Source organism: Orcinus orca, chromosome 1, assembly GCF_937001465.1.
Source record: "Orcinus orca chromosome 1, mOrcOrc1.1, whole genome shotgun sequence".
In the NCBI taxonomy this organism is placed as follows: domain Eukaryota; kingdom Metazoa; phylum Chordata; class Mammalia; order Artiodactyla; family Delphinidae; genus Orcinus; species Orcinus orca.
The window spans coordinates 32,218,996-32,241,988 of NC_064559.1; the positions used below are offsets into that span (position 1 = coordinate 32,218,996).

A 22,993-nucleotide genomic window follows, 5' to 3' on the forward strand; every position below is an offset into this window, starting at 1 on the left:
TCTGTCTCCACCGACAGTACGTTCCTTCAGGACTTCACCCTCCCTGGCCTCGGTTGTGGTTCCCAAGAGGTGTCTCCGTCGGGAGTTTTTCCTGCCGGCGGGTCAGGCTTCATGTTCCCACTGCAGTTCTCACTCTCGGACAGTTTTTTTTTTCTTTTTTTGCGGTACGCGGGCCTCTCACTGTTGTAGCCTCTCCCGTTGCGGAGCACAGGCTCCGGACGTGCAGGCTCAGCGGCCATGGCTCACGGGCCCCGCTGCTCCACGGCATGTGGGATCTTCCCGGACCAGGGCACGAACCTGTGTCCCCTGCATCGGCAGGCGGACTCTCAACCACTGTGCCACCAGGGAAGCCCTCTCGGACAGTTTTGATGGTCTCACCCCCTGGCTTCAAAACCTCAGGCCCTCCCTGCTGCCTTCAGGATAAGGTTAAAGTCTTTATAGGGGGATACGGGGCCTTCATTGCTGCCAGTCTCCCCTACCAGCCTCTCCTCCTTCCATGTCCCATTAGCCTGCAGGGTCAAGTTCAAACTCTTCAGTCTGGCAGATGGAAGCCCTGTTCAGATTTTCATGTATGCCCCGCCCCCCGACTGAGTACAAACAGGCCAAACTTCTCACCATTCCAAAAAACTTTTTTTCCTCTCCTCTGGATCTTTGTATGTCCTGTTCCCTTTCTTCTGATTCTCTTCATCCCTGCGCTTTCAGCTGGCGATGCCTCGTCCTTTATGACGCGGGTGAATAATATCCATTTGGGAGGTGCTCCCCGTCACCCCCAGACAAAGTTAGTGACATCGTACTCTGAGCTCTAACACTGTACATGTCTCTTATTTTATGTTAGAGTATGATTCCTCTTGCATGTATCATTTAAATGACTTTTTCTACCACTAAATGGTAAAGTCTTACTCATTTTTGATTCCTGCCTCTCTTCCTAAGCACTATGTCTGGCATAGTATAGGCCTCAGTAAATGTTTGTTACGTGAATGAATGAGAAGTGCTTCACGCTCAAGGGACACGTCACTAAGATAAAGTCTTAACCTGTTCTTTGGTGATGTGTCAGTGTCAGGTCTGCAACTTAAATCTGTCTTCTCAGATTTTCTGCCTGTGCTAACAGCAGACCTGATGGGCCTCTACAGCAGCGACTCTGTTACGTTTGTACAACCCGGTCTGCGGGCCCGGAGCCCCCTTGTGAGCTGTTCTTCCAGTCCTGGCTTGTCGTCCTTCCTTTCCTCTAGTCCCACCTCTCGTTTACTTCTTCTCTTTCTTACTAACAGAACCCGACTTCTGTGGCCTGTTGGCACCTATTGGAACTTACATAGAGTTTATACTATATTTGTGTTTATTTTAAATGAAGTATATAATTTTTGCCCTTTCTTGTGCTCTTAGAGACTAAACAAAAATAATAATATACTGTTAATAGTCACAGTAGCAGCTAACACTTCCATAGCATCAAACTATATACTGGGCACTAAGTGCTTTTGTGTACCTTAGCTCATCTGTGACCCATGATGTAGGTACTGTGATTGGTATGATAATTTTGCAGGTGAGGGAACGGAAGCATACAGAGACCACTTGTTTCAAGAACACAGAGCTACTGATCGGTCGTCCCAGGGTTTGCAGGCAGTCTTAATTCCATAGTCCGCACTGTAGACTACCGCACTGTACCTGGTAGGGTTGTGTGATTGCGTTCCCTGCTGCCTCTGCAGTGTAGGACCCTGCCCATGGGAAGACATGACACAGACTAATATATTAGTAGCTTTGCCTATGCAAAACTCTGGATGAAAATGCTGGGAAAATAATCACTTCTTGCTTAATGTCTTCTTTTAGGAATAAAATTTGCTGTACTGATTTATACTTTGAGAGTCTGACCTTCCTGTAATTTCTTTGTGGCTTTTACTCCTTACCCAGCTCAGGTCCCAGAATTGCCTGCCTTCCTTTTTTGAGGCTTACTTGACAGCGTGGAACATTGCCCGTGCCCTTGCTTTCAGACCATACTCTTGTGGCTTGTGAAGTACTTGTTTATGGGCACAGAGTGATCTGGAGTTAAACAGAAAAATCGCTCTCCATGGGACAGCAGTTTACATGCCAACTGGCAGCAGGGTGGACCTTGGGCTGCGGTTAGGACAGGTAGCCAAGCTATGAGGGAGGTTTCTAATCTAGCCTCATGCTAATAAACAGAGTGGTAACCCAGGCACTTTAAATGGGATATTTGTGTTTTGCATTTAGTCTAGTCAGGAGTGACCAACTCACATCAACCAGTTGGCCACATTCCTCATATGAAATTATTGCAGAGCTAGACTAACGTCAGTTTACCCTGTATATGCTAAAGCAACGTCATTTTTAGGAAGATAGTGTCAGGTATTAAAAATGTTCCAACACACACACACACACACACACACACACACACACACACACACACACACACACACACACACACACACACACACACACACGGCTTCCTTGTCGGTCCAGTGGTGAAGACTCCCCACACCCAATGCAGGGGGCACAGGTTCGATCCCTGGTTGGGGAGCTAAGATCCCTCATGTCACACAGCGCAGCCAGAAAAAAAAAAAGTTCCATGGGCCAAGTGGTATCTTGAGCATGGCCCATGAATACTGTTTTGGGTGCCTCTAAATTGGTAGGTAGAAAACTTAGGTGATTCCACAACTGAGTATGTGACCTTAAATAATTCATTTAACTTTTCTGGGCTAGTTTCTGCATCTGTAGAATGCGAAGTCATAATGCTGACTGTTCCAGCTGCCACATTCCTTCCTTCCTTCTACAGCTTTGTTATAGTCTACTTTTCCCAGGGAACCTCTTTTGATCTAGTCTGTTAAGCTGAGTCATTTCATGACTTGGTAAGCCTCAGCCCTTATGTGCACAATCTGTACGAAGATAGTCTCTCCAAGGGCTTTCTTATTGCTATACAAGTGTCAGGCTGATTTAGCCATATATACTCTTTTGATCTGAGAGAAACTCATGCTTGGAATTTACCACAATTATTAGGCCTCATTTATTGTTCCTCAATATTAAGATTATCAATGAGTGACAGATAGAGATTTGGAGACTGGAACTATAAAACTTCTGTTTGAGAATAACCATGGGCTTTGAGAAGATGCAGCTTTCATTTCCTGGGCCCTTTCTTCATCTTCTTTCTTCTTGACTTTTCAAAAACCTGCCTTGATGACAAAAGGTAGGTCAGCTGTATATAGCCTTTATAGTACAGAAGTTGCCAAGGTGATACCTGTAAGAGAACTTAATGGGCTTTTCTTCATTTAAATGCACGGGGAAGGTTGAGGGAAACGTTATTAGAAGGGTTAGGGCTTGCGGCACTTTGAGGATGTCCTATTAGAACCCAGAATGAACATATTTTTGAAATCTGAATACGGCCAACCCTTAGACAGTATAATACTTGCTCTTAACTGAAGGAAGGTGTTCTCTGGTCCCAAATTATGAACACTTACAGTCTGGGGATAGCATGCCAGTTTATCGAGAACAAGAATCTTAGTGTACACTCCATGGAAAATTCTTTCCTTCTGATGTCTGTGTTGGCTCTCTCTCCTGAAAGGCCTCAGATCTGTGTCCAGAGCCTGCCTGACCACTGAGTACATAATCAAATATAGTTCTCACCATCTGGGAGCCAAACTGTCCATGCCAGTGGGGCTGTGAGTCTCACACAGAGCTGACAGTGGCTGGGTCACCTGCCTGTCGGAGCAGACTGCTGTTATGATTCTCACTTAAGTAGTGGTTACACTGTATCACGGTCGGAATGGAAGGTTTGACTCAAGCACTGGGTCAGGCGGTATGAACTACAGTAAGGTAAAGCCTTCTCGTGCTGATCTGCTGATGGTTGAGATTTCCAAATGTACTGACTTCTTTATCACCTTGAATCTGTTCGTCTGAATTCTTGTCACACGGTGAGGCTGCCCTGCTGGAGCAAGGGGACTTTGAGCTCAGACACGCTGTGTCCACAGTGGGCTCACCATGAATGAGTGAGTCCGCTCACTCACTGCCCCCCCCGAGTGTCAGCTCCAGTCCTCGGCCAGAGCACCTGCAGCAGCGTGCCTAACGCAAGCACTTGGTCAGCTCTTCCAGGGCAGTTGCTCTTTGGGCTGAAAATTGATCGAAAAACCTTCTAAAACCTTCTGTTAAATGCAGCTGTATCTTAAGAAGTGGTATAATTAATTTTTTGACCAGCTTTCATCTGGCAAAGAAGGGTGACCCGCTGCTGTGACTTTTGTTAGTACCAGGGTGTGAGGACGTGGCAGGCTCTCTAGGTTCTGACTTCCTGTTCCGCGCCAGTCATATTAGTTTCCTGCGGCTTCTGTAACACATCACCAGGAACTTCGTGGCTTAAAACAACAGAAATCTATTGTCTCACAGCTCTGGAGGCCAGAAGTCTGAAATCAGGGTGTTGATGGGACCACACTGCCTCTGGAGGCTCCAGGGCAGAAACCTGTTCTTTGCCTCTCCCAGCTCCTGGTGACGGTCGGCGTTCCTTGTGGCCGCATCACTCCAGTCTCTGTCCCTGTGGGCACACTGCCACCTCCTCTTCTGCCTTTGTCAGATCTCCCCCTGCCTGCCTGCCTGCCTCTTAGTTGGACACTTGTCATTGGACTTAGGGTCTCACCTCAAGACCTTAACCTCATTACACCTGCAAAGACCCCTTTTCCAAGTCAGGTCACACTCTCCAGTTCCAGGGGTTAGGACATGGACATATCTTTTTGGGGCCACTGTTCAACACACCGCATCAAAGGAACGGAGATCTGTGAACACAACAGAATGTATGGGAGGCATCAATATACAGCGTCCTCAGTGTAGCCCCAGCCCGTACTTGGATGTGCCGCATGATTTTGGTGGGATTAGTCTGGAGAGAAGCCTTTGGTGAGTCCAGATAACCGAGAATCAACAGAACGTATAGAAAATGTGACTTTCTGTGCCTTTGGGCATTCGTTCTTTGTATTCAGCAGACATCTTTTGGTGTCCTACTAGGTGCCCAGTGCTGCTCTAGGTATTTGGGATATATCAGTGAACAAATAGTCAAAGATTCCTGCCCTTGTGGAATTTACATTCTAGCTTTGCTAGCAATGACTTGAGAATTTCATATAGGTGATTCAGGGTGTTTGGCTGATAAATATTTTTGTGAACGACATTAGGCTCTTTGCTGTTATCTCCAGGCAGTTAGGGTTTTCAGCGTAAAGTTGAAATTATATAATTTTGGGAATAATACAAACTTTGAGTTATATACACTATATGTAAATTATTGTTATTGAATTATAAAAGTTTGGGATTGTAAAGGACAAAATAGTTAAAGGTATGCAGTGGGGATGTATTACGAGCATCGTCATCTCCCAGCGCTTTTGTCAGCCAGATTTGTGGAAATCAAGGCAAGCGTGGGCTGAAAAATCCAAACAAATAGGCGTCCCGCTGCCCCAAGGCCAGCGTCAGCATGTCCCCTGTGCTGGGGTGGACGGGCCTTTGTTGGGGAGACGCCGTTCTGGGCCCAGGCAGGTAGTCTGAGCAGTGTCCCGAGACACGGCAGCAAGGTCAGCGCTTGGACCGGTGGCGCTTGGTGGCGGTGACAGTTGCAGGCTATTTTGGGAACGGAGGAGGCTTTGTTTTGTAAGGCGGCCCCTGCACTCCCAGATTAGCTCTGGCACTGGTCAACCATCAGCCCTTGCTGGAGAGAGAGCAGTATTAGGTACAGTAGAGGGACTGTGGTACTCTTGCCCATTTTACCGCTAAAATCAAGGATTTTCCTTGGAGGTAGCTTCTCATTGCCAGGGAACTGTGACATGCTGACTTTAGGAAGCTTTAAATTATTACCTGGCAATTTTTCTGATAGCTTTCTGGGCTAATAATTAAATAATATCTCTTTCTCTCAAGGAGCTTAGAACAAGTTGTTACTTTAGTAATATTCTGCTTGTCTTTAGGGAAGGAAAATATAAAGAAATGGACATAAGCCACAGCAGAAAGAATAGGGTTAAATGCAAAGAAGAGCTTTCCCACTGATGTCAAAAGTAACAGCAGAAAGCTGTTTAGCCTTCTTTGCCTGTTCAAGAAAAGGAAAGACCTGTGTATGGGGAAGGCTCCCGCAGCCCTGTGTGGAGGCGCAGCGCTGGGGGCCACGGCCCGGGCGCGGCTTTCGTAGATGGCGAGTCTGCTCATCCTGCCGGCCTAGTCCCCATGAGTCAGCAGCACAGCTGCAGGCAGAGTGGGCAGAGGGCGTCTAAATTTAGTCATTGTTTAGTTGAGAAGGTTTTCAGGGACTGTTTGTCTCTCCTCCATGACTTTAGTCATATTCTTTCTTCTGGAGGGGAAAAAAACAAAAACAAACAAAGAACAGAGATCGGTCACTCCAAGATATGTCATGAGAGTGACTGTCCTACAAATCTGTTGGCGGGTCTGCCGACGACGATCCTCTTTAGTTAACTGTGGACGTACTGTTTGAGTCCTATGGCTCCTGACCTTAGGAACCCGCAGGATCCTGGGCCCTGGAGGGAATTTCCTGAAGGCAGATTAACAAACAGGCTCCCGAAGCTTGCTCGTTCAAAGACGTTTGCAACCGAGCTGCCTTCCTCCCAAAGGGCGCTGGAGCTGGAGGGCAGTGGGCTTGACAACAGCAGTGCCACGCGCTCTGCCAAGGGCTCATCTCCTACACCCTCACTAAGGCCTGCGGGGTGGGCAGCATTCCCGTGCTCCAGGTGAGCCACTGGCGCTCAGGTTGTATCCTCGCTCAAGACTCTGCACGCTGGCAGGGCTGGGGCACGAGCCCAGGTCCGCCTGGCTCCAAAGCTGATGCTTCTCACGATACACTGTCCTGCACTCTGTGGAGGGTGTTGGGAATCACCTAACAGTTGTCCTGCTTTATTTTCTCTGAAATGATTCTTTGGAGATTGATGCTTTGTCAGATTACGTCGCAGATGAGGCCAGCTTTTTGTTGTTATTGTCTCGGACATCCTCACAGTGTCATGCTTATAAAAATACTGTATCAAGGATTCAAGATTCATAGACAGAAATTATGAAACTGAAAAGGAAGAGAACTAAAGTTATGATGGGTGAAGGAGATTAAGAAAAGGAAGGGAGATACGTAAGAGGGGAGGAAAGAGAAAAGACAGGTTTTCTCCTGTTTGATACCTGGACTAGCTGGGGTTATTTTAGCCTCAGGAATTTGGATGCCATCATCTGCAAAGGGTGAAGAATCATCTTGAAAACACTGGCTTCCAAAATTCTGCCTAGTGGTGGTGTGGCCATTGGCTAAGTGTTCAGGCTGTTCTTTCAGAGCCAAATACATTTGCAGCCAAGCAAGGAGCGGTTGACCCAGCTGCTTAACACAGGTCAAGATGGCACATTTGACCTTCCTGACACAGGAGTTTATGACTACATGGGCAGAGAGAGTACTTACCCTCTAAACCACTTTCTTCTCCTTGGACTTTAGCACCTTTTTGAAAAGTGCCCTCGGACTTCCCTGGTGGTGCAGTGGTTAAGAATCTGCCTGCCAGTACAGGGGAAACGGGTTCGATCCCTGGTCCGGGAAGATCCCACATGCCGCGGAGCAATGAAGCCCGTGCACCACAACTACTGAGCCTGCGCTCTAGAGCCCACGAGCCACAACTACTGAAGCCCGGGCACCTAGAACCCGTGCTCCGCAACAAGAGAAGCCACCGCAATAAGAAGCCCACGCACCACAACGAAGAGTAGCCACCACTTGACACGACTAGCAAAAGCCCGCGCATAGCAGCGAAGACCCAACACAACCAAAAATAAATTAATTAAAAAAAAACTTTTTTTAAATGCCCTCTTCCATCCTCACAGTTAAAGTGTTAATAGTTTTTAGTGAGGTACTCTGCAAGGGGTTGGTTAAATCTTGCCCGGTGGGATTATAGACTGGCAGACATACAGTATATGAGAGATTTAGTGATAATCATAATTATGAAATAGTTTATAATGTTATGAATAGTTATGAAATATTTTACCTGGTAAAGAAGTATAAATGGGGAAAGCTTGTCGCAATTGATCAACCTAAGAAAACATCATAGAAGAAATGTAATTTTTGGAGCTGCTTGTTGAAAAAGAGACTGTCGTGAATACTGGCTATAAAAGTCGTCTGGCCTCAAAAGATCGGGTTGGAGGAATATATTATGTGACATCAAATCAAATCTAGGTTGAGATGTTTAGCTAATCTCACTAATCGTAAAAAGAGTATCAAATGGTTTGGGGGAAATGAGTGAAGATGTCATTTTGTAACCAAGGTCGCCTAATCAAATGTCCTCTAGATTGCATCAACCGCTTTTCATCCATCCTTTGTTTCTAAGCGGGATTGACACGCGGTTTATCTGGAGGGGTTTCCTGAAGTCCTCTTGGTAGGATAGGTGCTCCTTAAGTGGAGTAGTTACCCTCTGAATTCTGGCCTGAATTCTTCCCACAGTAAAACCTTTTGCTGTTTAAACTGTCGCTCATTATCACCATAAAATATCCCTTGGTATATTTCACTGACGACATCAGTTCTCAAACTGTTTCATCTAAGGAATCCTGTACACGCTAAAAACTTACTCAGGACCCCAAAGAGCTTTCGTTCATAAGTATTGTTATATATTACTGAAAAATCTTGAAAATATTATTAATATTATTATTAATTCATTTAAAATAGCAATAACCCATTACATGTTCATATAAATCACATATTTTAATTGGAAAGAGCTATATACTTTCAAAAACAAAAGCAAAGTCAGAAAAGTCCACTGACATGGTGGCGTGAGAAGAGTGGCATTGTTTTACATTTTTACAAATCTCTTAGTGTCTGCATTCAGTCTTGTGTATGATACATTGTTTTGATTAAAGTACATAAAGAACATCTGGCTTCACATGGATGTCTATTTGGAAAAGGGAGGAATATTTTAATAGTCTGTCCAGACAACTGTGGGTATTCTTCTTGGCAGTATACTGAAACGCCAGTAAGTATATAGTAGTTTCTTAAATGTTAGTTGCAGTGTGGAATCTGAAACCATGTCAGTGGACTTTTCTTACTTTGAGATATTAAAATCCGGTGGTCTAACTTGTATTTTGAATGAATCTTTTACCCATGCATGATTTTCTCACACCATGCATCTGATTATGTGGAAAATATGGGTTCATTGAGTTATGCACATCTTCCAGATGTTAATACGTTTCAGTCTATAATATCAAAAGACCACATTTGTTGATAATCCCATTGACCGCATCAGAAAACCGAGTATTAGGAAGCTGTCAAGCTCATGGTAGTGGGTATGTTTCCCAAAATTCTGATTTTAATTGGATGGTCAAATTTTATCATTGGCAACAAATATTAGGTTTTTTTCTTTGAAGTGACGGGCTCACCTTGTTCATTTTCAAGTCTTAATCATTGTAATTTACCTGTCGGTTGCTCTTTTGAGGAAAAACAGCATCTGTGGAAAAGCTGCTCGTCGATCTTGCAACTCAAACAGATGCGCAGGAGCTTTTTGCTTAGGGAGGGTGCTGTGCTTTGTTCCGTGGAGAAGGGCTTTATGTGTGCCTGCTGTTTTGTCACACACAGTATTACGAACGCTTACAGTTTAATAAAATTAATAATGTTCACTGCTTCATCAAGGTCACTCTTGAGTGAAACTGGCCTTTTTCGGGTTTTGTTTTGCTTGAGAGCATGTGGCCAGGAAGAGTACAGTCAGCACCCGCACCCTCTGGTGCCTCCCTTGACTTGTGCAAAGGCTCCAGGAGTTCTCCCCACCATGTCTTTGCATTGTTAGTGCAAATGTCAACACAGCAGAAAAGGCAAATCATGTATTAATATCATTATAAAAATCATTTTGGGGCTTCCCTGGTGGCGCAGTGGTTGAGAGTCCGCCTGCCGATGCAGGGGACGCGGGTTCGTGCCCCGGTCCGGGAAGATCCCACATGCCGCGGAGCGGCTGGGCCCGTGAGCCACGGCCGCTGAGCCTGCGCATCTGGAGCCTGTGCTCCGCAACGGGAGAGGCCACAGCAGTGAGAGGCCCGCGTACCGGAAAAAAAAAAAAAAAAAAATCATTTTGATCCAGATAATTGTTTCTCAGCTAAAGCTTTAACCTTTGTTCTTTTTGAAAAGGAGGGGGTTAAGAGACAAGTTTTAGAAAGAGGACTCTCATTTGTTTCTGGTCCTGAATTGTCTCAGCTGTTTTGGATCCACCGCAGCCTTGATGATGGTCACTCTTACCGGTGTGGGTTTTTTGCCTCCTTTTACTCTGTCGATAGTCTAGATGGCCTTTGGGTCTTGGCAGGCCTCGCTGCTGTTTGTGACTGTTCCTTTTGGGCTTCTGGTAGGCCGGAAGGCTTTATGCAGAAAGCCTCTCTGCCTTCTCATTGTTGCTGTGAGTTGGGCAGCTAAGGATGCCCAGCCAATCACAACTGCAAACATACTTTGCCATATTGTCTGCGGCTATTCAGAAGATACGTGAAAAGAAAATACATTTCTTCTGTTTGAAGGATCACTGCACCCTTTCTCACCAAAGTGGGGATAGTTTAGCAACCCTAGAAGATAAACTGCAACTTCCCACTGAGAAAGTTGCATTTGATCCTATGTGACTATTTTCCTTTAAAATTCATGGGCAAATTAGTGGTTCCTAACATTCCCTCTTTTTTTTATAATGATGAAACAGCTCACCCATTTATAGTTTTAGAAGTCACTTTCCTCGTTTAACCCTAACAGCACACTAAGTAAGATTAAATATCATTATGCCTGTTTCACAGCTGAGATACTGAGGCATGGGAAGAATTCAGGGATTTGCATAAGATCACAAAGCTGAGAAGTCACGCTCTGGACACTTGCGTCAGGATGCAAGAAATGGAAATTAGTGTTTCATCAGCGCTGCTGCATTGTCCGTGCCCAGAGCAGCGTCTGGCGTGGTGTAGAACTCAGTAAGCACTTGCTGAGTAAATGGATGGACTTTTCTTTTCAGGCTTGTATTGATGAAAATGTGGACATGGTGAAGTTCCTGGTGGAGAACGGAGCCAGTGTGAACCAGCAGGACAGCGAGGGCTGGACGCCCCTCCACGCAGCAGCGTCCTGTGGCCACCTCAACATCGCGGAGTGAGTGTCTGTGCCGGTGGGGCGCTTGTGGGACAGCCTTCGTTCCTCTTCCACTCTGAAGGATTTGAATTTCATAAATAGTAGTAATTTCTCTTTACCGCAAATTATAAAAGCAGGAAATTGAATTATTTTTAAGGAATAATTGATGCTGTGTTTTACATAGCTGCTAAATCTGTAGTTTTTTTAGTTGAAATTTTGTGTTTGCTTCTATTTTCAGGTAATTCATATTTGTTGGGATATGCAGAGGTGGCTTCTGTCTGTTGCACTGTCTGGGTTGACTTTTTTTTTTTTTTGCGGTACGCGGGCCTCTCACTGCCGTGGCCTCTCCCGTTGCGGAGCGCAGGCTCCGGACGCGCAGGCTCAGTGGCCATGGCTCACGGGCGCAGCCGCTCTGCGGCATGTGGGATCTTCCCAGACTGGGGTACGTACCCGCGTCCCCTGCATCGGCAGGCGGACTCTCAACCACTGTGCCACCAGGGAAGCCCTGGGTTGACTTTTTGAGCAACTATAGCTGGACACATGTGGGCAGGCCTGGAGAATTTTTCTGGACTTTTTTGTAAACCTGTTTTATTGTTTTTTTTTAAAAAAAGCAATGCTTAATACAAATGAAGGTGGAGAATGCCTGGCTGCTGGTCACAGAATTCACGTAGGTAATAGCAGAAGAGTGAGAGACAAGCGTCCCAGCAAAGGAAGAGTGGGAGGGGCACGCACACCCCCCCACCCCCAGCCCAGCCCTCATTGAGACCAGCCTCCAGCACAGCCGGGGCCCCTCCCTGGGCAGAAGAATCCCAACCACATAGTGTCTGGGCTGGAAGGGGCACTAAGTAGATGTCTGTTGAATGAAGGAGTGGTCAGGGAGGTTATTTTTAAATAGAAAGAGACGTTGGCACTTAAAACATCTTTAAAATGAGGCAATTGAGTGTATTCTACATGAGAGTAAGTGTAGATTGCTAAGGCAAGTTCTCTAAATAAAATCATGATATGCTGTGGTCCTTTGAAGATGCAGTTGCTTGTCTTAAGGCCACTTTCAGTAGGATTAGAGCTCCGTTACATTTCATCTGTTCAGCAAACAGCTCTGCAGAGGCCTGGGAATGGCCTCCCACAGAAACTACTTTGCCCGGGTGTCCTGGGGGAGGGTGCCCAGTGGGGGAAGTCAGACAACGGCAGGGTCAGAGGCAGAGAAAGATCAGGCCGAAGCACTGGTGTTGACTGGGCTTCTTGTTCTAAAAAGCGGGTGGCTGGACTGGCCCCACCGCCAGCAGGAGTCAGCAGCGCGGTTTTATCCTGTCTCCGTTCTGGTTCCGTGAATCAGTCGCCTCCTCTCGCCGGGCTGCCCCTTCGCGGGGTCTCACGGGAGGGCTCTGATTCTCAGCCTAACCCATTCACCAACGTTCCGATGCTGAGGAGTTAAGGTGGCTTCCTCAGAGGTTTCCATTTTCACTTGAAAACTGTATCTAAGAAACATTTATAGAACATGTTAGTCCCTCATCATTGATATTTGATTATTTGTTCAGGTGGCTTGTTTGTGATTTTGAGCTATCAAATCTCATCAATTCAAGGATTTCACTTTTCTCCATTGGAAGGTAACAGGCAGAGCTCACGCTTGGAATTAGGGCCCCTCGTGTTGGCGTGATCCACGGAGGCTCTTTTTTCTTCCTTTTGTGAAACTGAGTACAGAGGATGATTGTAAATGCTTTTTCACGGTGGTTTCTTTATCTCATCTTTGTGGATGAACATAGTTCCTTTGGAAATAAGTTCACAATTTAAGTGTCTCTTGCCCAAATAAATATTACCTTGAGTGAAATGAATTGATGAGAGTTACTGTTTCCATACAGGTGATTACTAGTCAGACATGAAAGTCTGGCCAGGAAAGATGAGCTGGACCAGACCCCCTTTGTGGTGGGGTGGTGGGAACGGCCCTCCTTACCTTCTGCTGTGCGTCACCCTTAGACGGTATCCACTTGACCATCTTTACATACTCATCTGTGCAGCAGCATTTTCTGGACAACGAAAGAACCCCGTTGCTTATGCTACTCATTTTGGTTGGCTCACCTCAGGGCCTCTGAACAGTGTTTCAGATACGATTAGCATTTGATCATTTTGTCATTTTTCTTTTTGTATCTTTTTTTTTTTTTGGCGGTACGCGGGCCTCTCGCTGTTGTGGCCTCTCCCGTTGCGGAGCACAGGCTCCGGACGTGCGGGCTCAGCGGCCATGGCTCACGGGCCCAGCCGCTCCGCGGCATGTGGGATCTTCCCGGACCGGGGCACGAACCCATGTCCCCTGCATCGGCAGGTGGACCCCCAACCACTGAGCCACCAGGGAAGCCCCTGGGGACCCAGGTTTGATCCCTGGTCAGGGAACTAAGATCCCACACGCTGCATGGTGCGGCCAAAGATAAAAAAATAATAATAAATTAAAAAATCGTACCTCATAGGTTGGTATGGATTCTTGTTCAGGTAAAAGTGTGAAGCTAGAGAGGTTTTTCCTGTTTCCTCCTCACCCTTAAAATGGTTTAGGAAGGTAGCCTTACTTAAGAAGAATCTCTTTCTGAACCAGATTACTTTCTAGAAATGAGTCTTCCTGATCATGGGTCTAAGAACTTGTCGGAAAAGGGAAAAGCAGGGGCCTGTATGCCCAAGTGACATTGTGCCTGATCCAGTAAAGAATGGAATGGGTGTCAGAGCAGAGTGGCTAAGATGTTTTATTTATTTCACGTAGTATTTGTGGGTTGCCAAGAGAGGAAAGAGCACGTCAGACCTCATGGCAGTGATAGCCATGAGAAGGGCACAGCTGTTGCCCTGAAGTAGCTTCCAGCCTGGTGGGGCAGCTGCATCGAGACCCGCGTGTGTCACGACAGGAGCGCGGACTTAGTGCTGGGGAGGACTGAGTTCACGGAAGGAGAGGGAATGTGTGGTTGGTGAGAACAGGCAAAGGCATTTTCAGTGGACCTTGAAAGATATGAAACGTTTCTAGCAGGGAAAGGAGAAGGGGAGGGTGTTTCATCAGTTGGGAGAAACTACTCAATCTGTGGGAGAGACCGGGCGACAGTGGGGTGTGTCTGGGTTCAGTGAGGCATCGAGTTTGATTGGAGCAGAGGGTACAGTTCCATCCAGAAAGCATTTATCGAGTGCTTACTGTGTATATTACTTGCATTTTGATTTTTCAGGGTTGGGGAGGTGTAGTTGAACATCCTCTTTGTCCTGAAGGGGAGAAACCAAAAGAGAGGAGCTCTTGATTAGGGAAATGAGGGGCAACAGATGGACAGAGGACCGGGCCTCCGTACAATTAAGAAAACACGTGGAGCAGGTTAGCCTTGGAGGAGAAAGAGTTTGTTTCTGTCTGAGTCTGTGAGGGAAAGATGGAGAAAGCTGAAAATGAGATGAGTTCATATATGTGGAATCAGTCTGTAAGTTAAAAACATTTATTGAAGCTCTATTTATACTAGGTACTAGGCAATGAGAAAGCAAAAACGTGGTCTTGATGTAATCTTTGTTGATTCTCCTCTGCCTCCTTGAATACAGTGGCCATGCGTTGATTATCCTCTTAAGATCTTCTACAGTGTCTAAAATGTGGTACCTTTAAACGCAGGAGGGGACCAGTACATGCTTACTGAATTGTTGATTCGTTGAAGTTTAATTTAAACAGTTTTTCTTTCTCCTTTAAATACTTATATTTGATAGAGCTCCCAGCATAATTGGGATTCTCACTGGCCCAAAAGTAACTTGATTTAGTGCCAAGGTGAACTAGACTTGAATTCAAAAGACTGGGGCATAACCTCTGCCATTTGCCCCCTAATAGTACCCACCTTGCCTACTTCATAAAATTGTTTAAGACTCATTATATAATTTTACGTGAAAGTACTTTGAAAATCAAAAAGGATCTATGTAAGGTATTAAAATTGTCAGACCTTTCTTCTTTAGGATCAAGTATTATATTTCAATATAGAATTTAATCATTTAGAATAGAACAATTTGTTTCCTCAGTAATTTAGTTTCTTCTTAGAGTGTAGATTTCATATACCTGGCTGGTTGAAGGGAGAGTTCTATGAAGGCGTAATTTAGGCAGATTGATGAAAATTTTAATTCGTCCTTTATTTTTCTGTTTTCATGCCCCAACACTACTTAATATACTCTTAATGTGGCATTGGGAAAGTTTCTGTGAGAATTACTTCTTTACGTGTCTTCTGGGAACTCTCATTCTCAATATTACAGGTGTAGTAAGTCCTTTTGGGAGCCTGTGTTTGGACCCCAGGGATGGTGGGTGAGCTTTAGGGCTGCATGTCTTCCTTGTGATATTTAGAGAGTCTCTTGCTGTCCACTGGGAATGAGAGGGTGGGGGTTAGGAACATGAGTGTGAAGGAAATCCCGCTTGTAGGCATTGTTCTTACCAAGAAATAGGGAAGCTTTTGATCCTAATTATTGAAGGCTAGTGGAGTTAGAAATTAACAGTGGAATACCTTATCTGGGACCACATTAAAAACTCCAGAACAGAGGCTGTGCTCTGCATTGAACCCCAGGGATAGGAGTGTAAGCTGATGTTAGACTGGAGAGAGAACCGTGATTCTGGATCTTGTCTGCACAGGTATTTCATTAACCATGGAGCTAGCGTGGGTGTTGTGAACAGTGAAGGGGAAGTCCCCTCGGACCTCGCAGAAGAGCCTGCCATGAAGGATCTTCTTCTGCAGCAAGTGAAGAAGCAAGGTAAGCTAGGGGGTAGGTGAGGCTCTGCTGTGCAGGGCCGTGCGCTGTAGTGTGATAGGAAGGTTGGGTCTCCCCGCACAGCGTTAGTCATCATTACCCACATCACATACCCTCTTAATACTCACACAAGAATAGGCCAGATGCCAAAAGGAGGGCCAGTCCTTCCTTGTTTTTTCCATTCTGGGGCTGTGTACCCATTGTGCAGTTAGGCGACCTGACTGTTGTTTGATGATGCAGGTTAGACTGAGGAGGGGCATGAGCGTGTCTTACTCTGTGTACACGGTGTGGACTTTGCTCCACACTGTGAAGTCTAAAGAAAGGATGAGATACAGTGTCCCTTTGAGTACTGGCCAAATTCTGCTTATGACTTTGCATCTTTTCTCTTGATGAGAGCTGAAAGTGGTGCTGGTTGAGGTATTTATTGCAACCTCTGAAATGATCTTTAACCATACTAATCATGAAAATTATTTTGGTAGTTTGTCACGGTAAGGAAGCTAACTTAGAAGAATAAACTCTGAAGGAACTTATTTTATATTTTCAGAAGAATCCATTTCAGAGACTAGGTCAGGATTCTGCTACTGGAGGTCTTTGGGTTCTTTTAGTTAAAAAAGTAGCAAATAACACTCGTTAGTTAGCAGGGAGGACAGGTCTTAGGGCGTTTGCTAGAACCACCACAAAACTCTGTGGACATGGTTTATAGTGATGTGTAGTCTTTCTGTTAAACCACTTTACCCACAATCTGCAGTTGAGTCCAAAAGATTTCTCTCCAGTGACCTTTTCTGACATGATGCTTTAGAACAGTCAGGGCCAGTCCTGGCCATATCCGTTTGCTCACATGTTATCCAAAGCTGCATTTGCACTCCTACAGCAGAGCTGAATAGCTGTGACAGACCAAATGGCCTGCAACGCTGAAAACATTTATTTAATATCTGGCCCTAAATAGAACGTATGCTGACCCCTGCCTTAAAATAATGATGTTCTAGGGCAGAAAATACTTGTATGAATACTGTGTATAGTTTTTGTGTCATATTGAAATGAAGAACTTTATGCCTAATTTACCATCAAGTGCCACTCAGCCTTATCTCCTCAGATTGGTGTTACAATTTACAAGTGACTTCTTAAAAATAAACTGGATTTTTAATAGTAGTTTTGATTTTAATTTCTGACTCTTCCATTAAGGAGTATACTCTGTTGGAAGAGGCATTCATATGTATGCTTACCTTTGCAGCACTGTTAACTCTTTGTGTGTGGAATTCTGGTCTGTTCCAGATCAGTTATACCCCTTTCAGTTCATCGAGAGGATGTAATAATTGTGAATACAATACATGTGCACCCAGCATCGGAACACCTAAATATATTAAGCAGATACTGACAGAGCTGAAGGGGGAAATAGACAATAATACAATGATAGTATCCTGCTTTCAACAATGGATAGATCATCCAGGCAGAAAATCAACAAAGAAACGCTGGACTTAAACTATCCTTTAGACCAAATGGACCGAGTAGACATACAGAACATTCCATCCAACAGCAGAACAAACCTCCTTGCCAAGGGCACACAGAACATTCTCCAGAATAGGTCATATGACAGGCCACAGTACACGTCTTGGCAAATTTAAGAAGACTGAAATCATACCAGGTATATTTTCTGACCACAGTGGTATGAAACTAGAAATCAACAGCAGGAGGAAAACTGGAAAATTCACAGACTGTGGAGGTTAAACAGCATGCTACTGAACAACCAGCGGGTCAAAGAAGAAACCAAAAGAAAAATCCAAAAATATCTTGAAACAAACGAAAATGAAACACAACATTACCAAAACTTGTGGGAGGTAGCAAAAGCAGTTCTAAGAGGGAAGTTTATAGCGATAAATGCATGCCTTAGGAAAAAAGAAAGATCTCAAATAACCTAACTTTACACCTCTAGGAACTAGAAAAAGAAGGACAAGTTAAGCCCAAAATTCACAGAAGGAAGAAAATGACAAAGATCAGAGCAGAAATAATTGAAATAAGAGACCAGAAAAACAATAGAAAATATGAATGAAACTAAGAGCTTTTATGTTTTTTGAAAAAATAAACAAATTGACAAACCTTTAGCTAGACTAAGAAAAAGAAAGAAGACTCAAATAAATAAAATGAGAAATGAAGACATTACAACAGATACCATAGGAATACACAGGATCATAAGAGATTACTGTGAACAATTGTGTGCAAACAAATTGGATAACCTAGAAGAAACGGGTAAATCCTCAGAAACGTGCAACTTACCAAGACTGAATCAGGAAGAAATAGAAAATCTGAATGGATCAATAACAAATAAGGAGATTGAATCAGTAATCAAACAACAAGAAAAACCCAGGACCAGATGGTTTCCCTGGTGAATACTACCAAACATTTAAAGAAGAATTAATACCAGTCCTTCTCAAACTCTCCCCCAAAAATTGAAATGGAAAGAACACTTTCAAACTCTTTTTACAAGACCAGCATTACCCTGATAACAAAGCCAGATAGGTACACTACAGGAAAAGAAAACTCTAGGCCAATATTCCCAATGAATATAGATGCAAAGATTCTCAACACAATATTAGCAACCTGAATTTAGCAGCACAATAAAAGGATCACACACCATGATCAAATGGGATTTATCCCTGGGATGCAAGGATGGCTCAACATATGCAAATCTATAAAAGTGATATACCAATTAGTAGAATGAAAGATAAAAATTATATGATCATCTCAACAGATGCAGGAAAAGCATTTGACAAAATACAACATCCTTTTGTGATAAAAATTCTCAACAAACTGATTGTAGGAGGCATGTCCCTCAACATAATAAAGGCCACATACGACAAGCCCACAGTTAACGTTATACTCAGTGGTGAAAGTTTGAAAGCTTTTCCTCTAAGATCAGGAATAAGACAAGGGTGCCCACTCTCACCACTCCTGTTCAACATAGTACTGGAAGTCCTATCCAGGCAAGAAAAAGAAATAAAAGGCATTCAAATCAGAAAGCAAGGAGTAAAGTTGTCTTTGTTTACAGATGATACGATCTCATGTACAGAAAATCCTAAAGACTCAAACAGAAAACACTTAGAATTAATCAACAAATTTGGTAAAGTTGTAGAATACAAAATCAGTATACAGAGATCAGTTGCGTTTCTATACAATAATGACAACCTATCTGAAAAAGAAGTAAAAAATATATTTCCATTTACAATGGCATCAAAAACAATAAAATACTTAGGAATAAATTTAAGGAGGTGAAAGATCTGTACGCTGAAAACTGTAAGACTCTGATGAAAGAAACTGAAGAAAACACAAATGGAAAGATATCCTATGTTCATGGATTGGAAGAATTAATATGGTTAAAACATTCATACAACCCAAAGCCATATATAGATTCAATGCAATTTCTATCAAAATTCCTGTGGCATTTTTTGCAGAAATAGAAAAACAGTCCTAAAACTTGGTATCACAAAAGACCCTGAATAGCCAAAGAAAGAAGGCAAAGCTGGAGGCATCACATTTCCTGATTACAAACTATAGTAATCAAAACAGTATGGTACTGGCAGAAAAGTAGACACATAGACCAATGGAACAGACTGCAGAGCCCAGAAACAAGCCCTCACATATACGGTCAACTGATATTTGAACAAGAGAGCCAGGAGGACTCAATGGGAAAAAGATAGTCTCTTCAATAAATGGTGTTGGGAAAACTGGATAATCACATGCAGAAGAAGGACATTGGACCCTTATTTTCATGCTCACAAAAATTAACTCAAAATGGAGTCAAATTCTGAAACTATGAAACTCCTATGAGAAAACCTTCTTGACGTTGGTCTTGACAATGATTTTTTTGGATATTACACCAAAAGCACAAGGAACAAAAGCAAAAATAAATAAGTGGCTCTACATCAAACTAAAAACTTCTGCACAGCAAAAGGAATAATCAACACCATGAAAAGGCAACCTATGGAATGGGAGAAAATATTTGCAAGTCACATATCTGATAAGAGGTCAATATCCAAAATATATAGGGAACTCATACAACTCAATAGCAAAAAACCAAACAATCCAATTAAAAAAGCAGAAGAGCTGAATAGAAATTTTTCCAAAGAAGACATACATTTAATGGCCAACAGGCACATGAAAAGATGCTCAACGTCACTAATCATCAGAGAAGTCCAACTCAAAACCTTATTGAGCAATCACCTCACACCTGTTAGAATGGCTATTATCAAAAAGACAAGAAACAGGGCTTCCCTGCTGGCACAGTGGTTGAGAGTCCGCCTGCCGATGCAGGGGACACGGGTTCGTGCCCCGGTCCAGGAGGATCCCACATGCTGCGGAGCGGCTGGGCCCGTGAGCCATGGCCGCTGAGCCTGCGCGTCTGGAGCCTGTGCTCCGCAACGGGAGAGGCCACAGCGGAGAGAGGCCCATGTACTGCAAAAAAAAAAAAAGACAAGAAATAACAAGTGTTGGCGAGGGTGTGGAGAAAAGGGAGCCCTCCCACACTGCTGGTGGGAATGTAAATCGGTGCAACCACTGTGGAAAACTGTATGGAGGGTCCTTAAAAAATTAAAAATAGAACTACCATATGATCCAGCAATTCCACTTCTGAGTGTATATCCAAAGGAAATGAAATCAGAATTTCAAAGAGATCTGTGCACTCCCGTGTTCAGTGCAGCATTATTCACAGTAGCTGAGATAGGAAACAACCTGAGTGTCAGCGTATGCATGAATGGATGAAGAAGACGTGGTATGTGTATATATATCTATTTATACTGTAGCTAGTAGAATAGTACTCAGCCCCGAGAAAGAAGGAAGTCCTGCCATATGTGATAACGTGCGTGGACCTGGAGGGCATCATGCTAAGTGAAATAAGCCAGACAGAGAAGGACAGACACTGTGTGGTATTGCTGGTGTGTGAGTCCAAAGATGCGGGACTCAGAGAGACAGCAGAGGGGGGGTTTGCAAGGGCTGGGGAGTGGGGGAGATGTTGGTCGAGGGGCGCCAACTTCCAGTTATAAGATGGACAAGTGCTGGGGATCTAATGCACAGCAGGTGACCATAGTTAACAATAGTGTATTATATACTGGAAAGTTGCCAAGAGATCTTAAATGTTCTCACCACAAAGAAGAAATGGTAATTATGTGAGGCGATGGAGGTATTTAATAACTGCTGTGGTAATCATGCGGTATATAGGTGTTGTACACCGTTAACTTATACGAAGTTATATGTCAATTAAATCTCAATAAAGCTGCAAAAAAAAAAAAGAAGAAATAAATCAGTTACCTCTTCCCCCCATCCATCTCCTCAAATCAGACAGATAATCCTCAGGTAGTTCCCAGGGTCCCATTCAAGAACTGAGAGGGAGGGGAGCAGACCATGCACAGGTAAAGCCTGCCAATGAGTGTGAGACTCCTTGGGCGGGGCTGTTTGTCCTAGGAACAGGTGATTATTTTATGCAGCAGGGAATACCCCACCCCAGCTCCCTTTCACTGACGCAGAGGTTAGAGAGTTGTTGGCTAAAGGGAGGCACCCTGGGATTTCCTCCATAATGTTTTAAAGGGAAACAAAATCCACGTTCCCTTGGACGCTTCACTGTGCATCACCTCTCCTCGGCTCTGGGGCGTATAGCTTCAGTCCGTGTATTTCCCTACACAGGGGAATGAACTTCAGAGGTAGTTAATTTTTTTAAGCATATTATACCTGAAACTAAGATTTTTGATACCAATCCTAAGGTGTAGTGAGTGGAAAAGAGGAGAAGACGGGGACCTAGGATATCAGCGTTCTGGTGACAGCTCTGATGTGTTCTGTGGCCTTGAGTGAGGCACGTGACCTTTGTATGTTTATTTCCTCATCTGTTAAGTGGGGATAGCAGTATCTATTATATTTACCTCAAAGGATTGTGGGGAAGCTAAAACGGTATAACATGTAAAAGGACTTTGAAATGTGTACTTTGTACAAATACTATAATATAAAATAATATTCCCTTTGGTTTTTATGTTCTTAAAACTGAAAACACTGTTAAGTATGGTCCCTTAATGGATCTGCCATCAAGTACTATTTAACCTGGTGATTTAACCCTGATAAAACTACTGATGAGTCTGTAAATGTCATGGCTCTTCTAAATGAAGATAAATCTGAAGACGACCCCACTTGATGACTAACTGCCGTTAGTGGTTGTATTTAGGACGTGTTTTGAATCTAAGGGACCTCTGATGATGCTGGCTCTCTGGATCTGGTTTCTGCAGGGGTCGATCTCGAGCAGTCGAGGAAGGCAGAGGAACAGCAGATGCTGCAGGACGCCCGCCAGTGGCTCAACAGCGGGAAAATACAGGATGTGAGGCAGGCGCGCTCAGGGGCCACTGCCCTCCACGTGGCTGCCGCCAAGGGCTACTATGAGGTCCTCAGGTAACGTCCACGCACGTGGTCTGGGCTGCACAGACCGGGAGAAGAGGAGTTGGTTTGGACACGGGATGGATTAGGTCTTCAGCTGTGCTGCGTTTCTTTGCTGCTTCCCTCCTGGGCCGCGCAGTCTCTCCTTCTGTGTTTGCTGGTACTCTTCCCCTCCCTCCTCCCGCCACACCGCCCTCTAGCTTCTCCTGACGGGTCTGATGTGAGGCAGAGTTGAGCTGGACTGGCCTAAGGGGACCTTGCGTGGCCGCCTCCAGCTCCACAGTTCATCGTTAGCACCCCTGGCACCTCCCCTTCTGGTGACACACAGCACAGAGCAGACTCGCCATCCTTTTGGTCCTCTTTGACTCGTTAGATTAATGACACAGGTCTCGAGTGTGCAGTGTCCAGCTGGAGTAGGATGGTCACACGTACACGAGGAATCTGGGCTCTTCTCTGCCTGTTCCCCTTTCCCTTTACATCCTTCCCCGCTTTGTGTGGCTCTGCTCCTGGGCTTGCCCAGTACCTGGGCTGCTGGTGGCACCGCATGTGTCTTGTCACCAGATGCTCTCACTGCCTCGTGTTCCACCCAGTACGAGCTTCCTAGTCTGTGTGGTGAGTGTCGGTGCACCTTTCTGCCTGGCAGCATGTTCACGTGCTCGTTTCTTGGACGGCGTCTGGAGTCCCACGATGTAGGCCGCCTGCGTCCGCCCGGTGCCACCAGGGCCTCAAGAGTCACGCTGTCCTCCACGCACACAGCTGGGCTGTAGCCTTAGCGTTAGCGAGCGGCCCCTGCACATGCTCCCGTGGAGTCGGAGTTGC

The 22,993-nt window shown here is 44.7% G+C and overlaps 1 protein-coding gene across 18 annotated transcripts in view; it reads left to right on the forward strand.

Moving 5' to 3' along the window:
• The window catches only part of PPP1R12B (protein phosphatase 1 regulatory subunit 12B), a 197,353-nt gene that overhangs the window by 39,170 nt on the left and 135,190 nt on the right, over positions 1-22,993 (forward strand). For 16 of the 18 annotated variants that reach the window (XR_007476031.1, XM_049706871.1, XM_033415970.2 and 13 more), the window contains exons 2-4: positions 10,941-11,071; positions 15,654-15,772; positions 22,030-22,189. Coding sequence is in view for 16 of the 18 variants with exons in the window: in XM_049706871.1 (XP_049562828.1) it covers positions 10,941-11,071; positions 15,654-15,772; positions 22,030-22,189 (410 nt within the window). In the remaining 2 variants the exon portion in view is untranslated. Of the gene's footprint in view, positions 1-10,940; positions 11,072-15,653; positions 15,773-22,029; positions 22,190-22,993 lie in introns of those variants that run through there. The other 2 variants (XM_049706897.1, XM_049706899.1) reach the window with 2 other exon arrangements.